The sequence below is a fragment of the Triticum dicoccoides genome, chromosome 2B (genome assembly GCF_002162155.2).
Source record: "Triticum dicoccoides isolate Atlit2015 ecotype Zavitan chromosome 2B, WEW_v2.0, whole genome shotgun sequence".
Classification (NCBI taxonomy): domain Eukaryota; kingdom Viridiplantae; phylum Streptophyta; class Magnoliopsida; order Poales; family Poaceae; genus Triticum; species Triticum dicoccoides.
Genome location: NC_041383.1, coordinates 203,771,511 through 203,780,201, shown reverse-complemented (window position 1 = coordinate 203,780,201; position 8,691 = coordinate 203,771,511). Strand labels below are relative to the sequence as shown.

Here is an 8,691-nt window from a genome sequence, read left to right as displayed (position 1 = left end):
GCCTCCGGCCCGGCCTCCTCGCTCCTCCCCGCCGTCGTCGCCTTCCCCGACCGCCACCGCATGGCCGCCTTCTCCGCTGCCCGCAGCGCCGCCGACCTCAAGGAGACCTTCGCCGCCTGGATGACGGAGCAGCACTGGGAGGACATGAAGCAGCTCTTCGAGTCCTGGGTCCGCTCCCTCGACGCCGCCACCGGCAAGCCCAACCGCCCCGACGTCGACCTCTTCAACCACTACCTCCGCGCCAACCTCATGTCCGGCGCCCTGCCGCACGAGATGCTCGATCTCGCCGACCAGATGCGCGAGTTCGACCTCGCGCCCAACACCGCCTCCTACAACCTCGTCCTCAAGACCATGGTCAAGGCCCGCGAGGTCGAAGGGGCCGAGAAAATCGTCGAACGGTGAGTCCTCTTTCTGCCTCTCTACGACTCAACTGCTCTACTCTACTCTAGGTAGTTTACAAATCCTCTTCTGTCTGGTATTGGCATGGTAGGGTGATAGCTTGATCTGATGCTAGTTGCAAAGGTCATATATTCGTTGCGCTCAAGCCCATTCTCCTTTTCCTTTTTCTATAAAAAATGCGCTGAGAACTTTGATCCATGGCATGGCACGTTTGAGATTTGCTTCACTGAGTTCCTGAGACTACATTTGTAAGTGCTTTTGTCATCCAAATGCGTAGACTATTGAGTTTTCCTGCAGAGGGTTGATGTTAATAAAATTCCGGTTAACTGCTTAGCTTTGTTTTTTCTGGCCGAGACAGCTTATCTTTGGTTTTTCCCTACATGTTTAGCATGGCAGTAGCTTATGCTCTCATTTGTACCAAATGTGTTATTTTGAGGCCATCATAAATTTTTGTGATTCGTTGCTGCAACAAAGTCGGCTTTCAGAATGATCGTCTATCACTCTTATCTGTTGAAATCAGGATGCTGCAAACAGGAATTGTGCCAGATGATGAATCCTACAATTTGGTTGTAGATCTGCTTCTTAGACACAACCGTGCTGACTCAGCCTTCAAATATTTGGAATTGATGCTTAAATCAGGCTACGCGATATCTTCACCTGTATTTGCTGAGTATGTCCGAGTATGTGTTAAATCTGGGAGTTTGGACACATTGGCATCAATCATAGAGAAGTGCAAGGTACTTATTCTAAACAACAGTTCATTCATTGCTTGTATGCTATTTAGGAATTTGACAGTTGACCTCATTCCTTAGATGTTTGTGAGTTACACTGATGGCCTTTGACATTCATACTTTTGGCACACACCTTATAATATGCATGTAGTTGCCAAGTAAAAATCATTTGTCTGCCATATTTATGACCGTGCAATTTGGTTTATTTCAGGCAACAGAGAAGAACAAAGTCTTGATTCCACAATGGGCCTGGTGCATTGACATAGCAGAAGCTGCTTTTGAAGCTAACAATAGCAAGCTAGCCATGTTTGGTTTGGAATTTCTTGCGAGATGGATTGCACATGGCGAGGGTTCTAAACCCCCTATTCACCGTTCAGTCGATGAAGGTTTAGTACTCTCAGCTTTCAGTGCTGCTGGTAGAACCTGCAGCAGTGACCTCTTGAACGCTGCTTGGTCAATATTACGCAAGTCCTTGCGCCAGAAAAGGGCACCCACGCCAGAGACTTATCTTGCGAAGATTTATGCTCATTCATCAATTGGTCAACTCCAACGAGCTTTTGGGACTCTTCGTGAATTTGAAAATGCCTATAGGAACTTTGAGGGTATCGATAAAGAGCTCTTCTCACCATTTACTTCATTGCAACCACTTGTTGTTGCTTGCTGCAAGGATGGCTTCACCACATTGGACTCGGTAGATCCGCTTACACTTGCTATTCATGATGCAATGAGTCTTCTTTCAAGAAAAAGCATCTACCATATAATTCCGTCGGCGACATGATTGCATCCATTCTATATGCTGTGACATCTCTTGAATGCTCCCTTTTTTATAAAAAAAATTATGCCAGTTTCTTCTCTTCTGTTATTTTCACTTGGTCAGCATTACTACTGTAATATTTGTGGGAAATTGTGCGTTGGCTCTCCACTGGCAATAATCTCTCGTGGCTTTCTGTACCTCAATTCCATTCTGCTAGCATTACATGTATTTCTTGAATGACTTGGCTTGCATTCGTACATAACTGCGACTCACTTGCTTACTGAGACTTGGAAGATACTTGTTGTACAACGTCTACATGGTTAGCCAGACTTCATTTGTTCATGACATGCTTACTACTGCATGATCTTTGTCAATTGGACTTCATAATCTGGAATAAGCATTTTATTGCCCTGCTATGTCTTTTTGTTTTTGAAGTATGATTGAATGCTCTAACCTATAGGCTACCATTTGTAGGTTTATGTTCAGTTAGAGAATCTGAGTTCTGCGGATCCACCATACAAATCTGTTGCTGCTCTTAACTGTGTTATACTAGGCTGTGCAAATATTTGGGACATTGAGCGAGCATACGAAACTTTTGAGGCAATGAAAGAAAAGTTTGGACTTACGCCTGACATACATTCATACAATGCCCTGTTGCATGCATTCGGGAAGCTAAAGAAGGTATCATTATTGCTGGCCATATTTCCTTTGTTTCTTATGTCTCTTCAAAGTACCTGTTTGGCAGCTAGATAACAAAATCCCTTTTAATGTGTTGCCCTCTGTGTTTCACAGACAGAGGAAGCTAGTAATGTGTTCCAGCATTTAGTAAGCCTTGAGGATGTTAAGCCAAATGCAACAACATACTCCCTGCTTGTCGATGCGCATCTTGTCAACCGAGATCCAAAAGCTGCTCTTGCTGTTCTTGACGAAATGGTCAGTCAGTTGAACTGAACCCGCCCTTTATACATTGCTTATGTATGGTTCCCTCAAACCAACGTTTTGTTCAGGTTGATGTGGGCTTCACTCCTACAAAGGAGACTCTTAAGAAGGTCCGAAGACGCTGCTCCCGCGAATCAGACTTTGATAGCGACGAGAAACTGCAGTCCCTGTGCAAACGGTTGAACTTGCGGATGGGCGGTGAGACCCGTAGGGAGTTGCTGTATAACATCGAATACAGTGCCGAGTACTGAAGCAGTGAGTACTGGGCAACCTTCCCTGATTTCAACCTCTACCTTTTACCAGTACCTCGTCCGCAGTACATTTTCACTGATTATGCCTTGATTGCTGATTTTGTTTTTGCCAGTTTGATTTTGATGATGCCGGTGTTCTTTCAATCAAGTAGTCACGTGTACTGTTTGCCAGTACTCGAAGAGCACAGAGGCTGTAGTCTGTAAATTATACTTTGTAACAGTTTTCCTAATCATTCTTCAGTATCCCAGGCTTTCTTTTTTCGCTCGAGAGACAGGACGAGATTTATTTGTTAGGATTTCAGAATAAGGTCCTAATACATTTGTTTCTCTGCTCAAATCACTATCGTCCACAATCAGCGGATATTACATCAGTTTATCATAATTCTATTTTTGTGCATGGCTCGGGTGGTGTTTTGGTGAGACAGGTAGTGTCAATTCTGCTGACTCTAAATTTACAAGACGAGTATTTACTAGTCTATTTACTGGACGCCGTAGGTTTACTGAAGTCTGCAAGGATTATTTGTGCAAGATTGCCTTTGTGGATACTCTGTTTATCGGTGCAACATTGCTTTTGATCGTTAGCTTTCGATCAATAACTCAACGCACATACGCTGTATGGTGGCACGTGCTGTGTATCCTTTTGCGTTTCTGAGCGGTCTGACCAGAAGTCCAGAGCCTGCGAAATCTTACTGGAACAAATTTCTCTATATGACTACTCGAATTCAACGGTCTACAGAGTGATCACATCCACCCATAAAGAAAAAAACTGTGAAACGGAATCCAGCAGCATGGACCGAACTCAGCGATGCACAGGGCACCCAGAAAGGAATTTTAACACAGCCATCAGCTGATCGATCAACACCCAGATACCACTGGCCCACATCAAGCAAACAAAAGGAGCTTAGATCGCTTCCGCTCTCAGCGTGTTTGGTTCATGGGAATGGGAGTTGAAGGGTGTGGAATTAAAAGTCCTTAGGAATTCAAGTGGGAAGGGGAACGGATTTTGAGAGGGCCAATCCCTACTGTTTTTTTTTTTGCATGGGGTATTCGTGGGCAGAGCTCTATTTAATATAATTTCCAACTCATACCAAACAAGGAACGAGAGTAAAAATCTATTTCTCATGCCTAATCCCAATAAGAATCGTTCATGTGCAAACTCCCATTAACTTGCACCGATGGTTACGAAACATGCTGTAGAAAAAGAACATGCAGGATTCGCCGTGCTGTTTACAAGGCGCGCCAGTGGCTTTCTCATTGAGGCAAATGGGCGAATATAACATTTCAAAATCTGCTGCTGCAAAAAATAACGTTACAAATTTGCGACCAAAGTGTGACGTTTCTTTTCAGGTACTAATACAATGACGCTGCAAGATTTCCAGAATGCTGCTAATCTGAAACCATACTATGTTACTCACTCTGTTTCGGGTTTATCAGGCCCCTCGTGAGTTGAGTCAGATAACTAGTAACCAAATACTAACTATATATTACAAGAATTATAGCGTCTGAATCCTCTTTCGAATAGAAATCCAATTGTACACAATCTTTATAGCATGTATGTACATCATATTGTGTGAGTTATATATTCCCTCCGTTCCCAAATATTTGTTTTTCTGGGCATTTCAAATGGACACAACATACGGATGTATGTAGACATATTTTATAATTTAGATTCACTCATTTTGCTTCGTATGTAGTCATTTGTTGAAATCCATAGAAAGACAAATATTTAGGAACGGAGGGAGTAGACGATAAGAAAATTGGCCCGAAATACGAGGGGCTCGATCCAATAAACCCAGACGGAGGAAGTGTTCATGAACAGATAGCAGAGATCGAGACCATCCAAATATTGACTTAGTAAGTCTCCCAGAAAGAATGCCCCAGTAGCACTGCAAATCTCTTATCATTGGGCAAGAAAAGAAGAGATCACATACTTGTACAGATCAGCAGAAACAGAAAGAAGATGATTTGGCTATTGGCACTTCAACTTGAGACCTGACTGACCAAATATTGACGCGTTGGATATTCTGTATCCTGTTCGGACAAGAGCTCAGTGGTGCGCCTATTATCAAAACCAGGCGTTTCCCCTGTGATCTATGGGTGGATCTGTCCTTGAGCCGGTTGGCTTCCATTGTTTCGCCTTGAATGTGACAGTAGGTCCGCCAGGATTCCTGCTAGCTTCATCCATCAAATGGTGCACCATAGCTTCCGAGTTACGGCATGGATCAGCGTGGACCAAGACCTCTTGAAGATTTGCAAGAAAATTGATACCTGAAGGCTGCCGGATGGAAGCATTTTCGAACAAAGATAGCTCCAGCCTATGGAGCTTAGGCGCACTGCCTTCCTCAAACCTCAAGTTCAATGCTTGGTATACACCGAGATGAATGGTGAGCAGTTTGAGACTTGGGAACTCTGACGCAGAGAAGGTGAGTGCTCTTCCGGTGTATGCACTGTGATGCAACCTAAGGTAGAGCAGGCTTGGTAACTGAGAGATAACTTTCAGGTGCTCCTCAGATTCCAATTCAGTGGCACGAAGGGTCAACTCAGTTAGATTAGCCAGCAAACCAATCCATTCTGGTAGCCGTCCCAACTTACCTCGGAAGTTTATGCTTTTTAGAAACATTGGTGGCCTGGATAGTGTATCAAGAACCCTGAAATTCATTATTCCGTCCGGTCGCCAAATCAGCAGTGACTGAAGGCAGCTGCTCAGTTTTGCAATGGCGGCGATCAAGGACACCCAATTCATGTCGTCATCAACAAACATCATTACTCCTAGCTTCCTCAACTGTGAAAGCTTCCCCAATTCAGTTATGTAATGGGAAGTAGAGTCGGTGATCTCTATCTGTGCAAGGGTAGTAAGCATTTCTAAATTGCCAAGCTTGTTAGGGATGTGCATTCCCCAAAATTCAGAAATAGGATCCGAACCACTGTAGTTATAAACTCTTCTCCCTCCAAGAAGGTTTGACAAATTTGGCAGATTGGTAATGTGTGGAGGCAAATGCTTTATGGCTGTGTCCCTGACATCCAGTGTTTCCAACTTCTTGAGGTTCCCTATTTGCACAGGGAGTTCAGTGACATATGTATTCCTGAGACTGAGATATTCCAACTGAAACAGTTTACATATATTTCTGATGTCCCCATTCCTGGCAAACCCAGAACCTTCTAAGTCTAATATTCTAAGAAGTTTTATCCAAGCAAACTGTAACATTTCTCCATCAGCAAATATACTCAATGATCGGACATGGCTTAACAATTTGCTTGTGGAGATATTTTTGTTACTTCCACCATGAATGGATAGCCGCCGAATCTTCTCTTGTGGAGCTAAAGTATGTTGTTCACCCATCAAAGTGATGAAATTCTCTTCAATTGATTTTGAAACAATGATCTCTAGCATTATATCGTGAACTCGAAAAGTCTTGACCTTCCCGTCAAAGCTCATTTCAACTGAATGAACAATACTCCTGTTGAGGAATTCATCGAAATATTTTTCAGCCACCTCCAAGGCACTCAATCCACGCTTCTCAGACACAAAGCGTTCTGCTATCCATCTTCTCAATAAGCTTTTCCTTCTGACCTTATGATCCTCGGGGTAAGTGCTTAAATATAAGAAGCAAGTTTTCAAATGGTATGGAAGGTCATTATAACTAAGCTCAAGAATTTTCTTCAGTTTTTCAAGCCAGGGACTGGTTTCCAGCTCCAAGCCAAGAGAATTGTAGATCTTCTCCCAGCGATCATAACTGTACACTGACGTGGTAGCCAAAAGACCTGCAATGCTGACTATGGCCAAGGGTATACCCCCACATTTTCCCAAGATCTTTTCCGATATATTTTTCAAAGCAGTTGGACAATTTTCCCTGTTACCGGATATTCTCCCGAAAAATAACTCGCTAGATTCACTACCAGTGAGTGGTTCAATTTCATAAGCTCTGTCATACTCATGGAGGCAGCAGGCTTGTGCTACAGTTTTCATTCTTGTGGTAACTATTATTCTGCTTCCAGTATGTGAGTTAGGCAAAGAAAATTGAATACCCTCCCAAGCGGTGATGGTCCAGATATCATCAAGAACAATAAGATACCTCTTATCTTCTAGATGCCCCCTTAGCTTATTTGCAAGCTGTTCCACGTTCCATTCTTCTATGCCTTTGAGTGGGTCCACTGTGGGTTCTGGACCATTACCATCTACTGGTTGAATAATCTGTCGAAGAATGTCCCTTATGAGAGCCTTGACATCAAATTTCTGGGATACGGTTACAAAAGCCCGACAGTCGAAGCTCGCAGTTGCTGTCTGATATGTCATCATAGCAAGAGTTGTCTTGCCCAAACCACCAAAGCCAAATATAGATATCACCATTAATCGTTGTACATTTTCATCCACCAACCAGTTAACAAGATTACTCTGACGCACTTCAATGCCCACAAGTTTTGTTATCTCTGGGAAGAGTGCAGGAGTACGAATATCCAGGGAAGTAATATCAGATGGAGCTGGCTGTGCAGCAAATGTGTTCCCTTCTGCTCCGGAAATGAGATGATTACCACCATATCTACGAGAAGAGTTTGAAAGTTACTGCAACAGCTCATACATAGCAGACGGGAAAGAGGAAAAGCTTCCATATTTTTTACAGAATAAGAACACGTTGTAACCACAAAGTTTCAAAGGCTGAATGTTACTCTCATCAAAAGTTCACTTTTCTCACGTACAAAATAGATGATATTTGTGACTTTGCAGTCTCCAAGGAGCAAACTTTGGCCATTTCTTTCTCTAAAATATGTAAGTATATGATGATTAATGTTTATATTGTGAATCTTTTTTTCATGAAAATGTAATGGTACAATTTTTACTGAACCAATCTAAACATCTTTTTTCTTAGTCAGTCATCAAAGATGGAGAAAGTTTGAACAGCATGCTTAAAGATGTCAGCTATTTTGGAACAGAGGCAGTATTTATAAAATTCTATCCAATAGTTGCAATAGTGGAATGAATCTTTTCAGTTTTTCACCATAACACCATAACACAGAATCTATACTTCCTCCAGTCCTGCTACAGTACTATCACATTTATCATGTTTCCATTTAGGGGAAAATCATATGATAAATACCAAGACATTCAGCCATGTGGCATAAGAATTTTAAATAGGGAAGAGAAATGCAAGTACCTTGAGTTTCGGTTGCTGATACTTGTAGCGCGCGCTTTCAGTTCTTGGATTTGTTTCGCAATCTGACGCCGCACCCTGACAGTTTGCAGGAAACGGATGCATCTGTGGAAGAGCCCGGCAAGGCCAGAACCACTCGTGGTGCTGCCAAGGTGATATGTAAACTCATCAACGCAATCCTCAACAACATACGCAACCTCTCGCACCTGTTTCATCCAAATCTGAACCTGCTTCCTGCGGTTTCCCCCCTCAGCAAGGTCCTGCAGGAATGCTGTCATGCTCTCAAGCTCATCCTTCATGTACTGCAGCTCGACTCGGATGCCTCCAAGGAGCTGTGCTTCTTGGATGAGCACCGTACCCAGCTTACAAAATAGTATGTTAATGGCACCCCCACCAGCGCTAACAACAGGATGCTCCATCTCTCTACCAAGTACCAAAAGGGGGGTAAGAGTTTCTGCTGTTGTCTGTTT

General features: G+C 43.1%; 2 protein-coding genes across 2 annotated transcripts; one reads left to right on the top strand and one right to left on the bottom strand.

The window, feature by feature from the left end:
* Positions 1-6: 6 nt before the first annotated feature.
* Positions 7-3,461, top strand: LOC119363088 (pentatricopeptide repeat-containing protein At1g26460, mitochondrial-like). Its single transcript, XM_037628391.1, has 7 exons — positions 7-398; positions 920-1,136; positions 1,342-1,821; positions 2,359-2,565; positions 2,677-2,817; positions 2,892-3,078; positions 3,188-3,461. The coding sequence occupies exons 1-6, from the start codon at positions 61-63 to the stop codon at positions 3,072-3,074; spliced, it is 1,566 nt and encodes a 521-aa protein (XP_037484288.1). The 5' UTR covers positions 7-60; the 3' UTR covers positions 3,075-3,078; positions 3,188-3,461.
* Positions 3,462-4,906: 1,445 nt separating this feature from the next.
* LOC119363087 (disease resistance protein Pik-2-like) lies at positions 4,907-8,664 on the bottom strand. Its single transcript, XM_037628390.1, has 2 exons — positions 8,225-8,664; positions 4,907-7,612 (listed from the first exon to the last, which is right to left on the bottom strand). Exons 1-2 carry the CDS (start codon positions 8,638-8,640, stop codon positions 5,140-5,142), a joined length of 2,889 nt encoding a protein of 962 aa, XP_037484287.1. The 5' UTR covers positions 8,641-8,664; the 3' UTR covers positions 4,907-5,139.
* Between the last annotated feature and the right edge of the window lie 27 nt (positions 8,665-8,691).

What these genes read in the sequence shown, in the direction of transcription:
- LOC119363087 (XM_037628390.1), bottom strand. Translation starts at nt 8,640, where the DNA reads ATGGAGCATCCTGTTGTTAGCGCTGGTGGGGGTGCCATTAACATACTA. An exon ending in ATCAGCAACCGAAACTCAAG is followed by an intron (nt 7,613 to 8,224) that starts GTACTTGCATTT and finishes CTCTTCTCGTAG; the next exon opens with ATATGGTGGTAATCATCTCA.
- LOC119363088 (XM_037628391.1), top strand. Translation starts at nt 61, where the DNA reads ATGGCCGCCTTCTCCGCTGCCCGCAGCGCCGCCGACCTCAAGGAGACC. An exon ending in CAATCATAGAGAAGTGCAAG is followed by an intron (nt 1,137 to 1,341) that starts GTACTTATTCTA and finishes GGTTTATTTCAG; the next exon opens with GCAACAGAGAAGAACAAAGT. An exon ending in GCTTCACCACATTGGACTCG is followed by an intron (nt 1,822 to 2,358) that starts GTAGATCCGCTT and finishes TACCATTTGTAG; the next exon opens with GTTTATGTTCAGTTAGAGAA.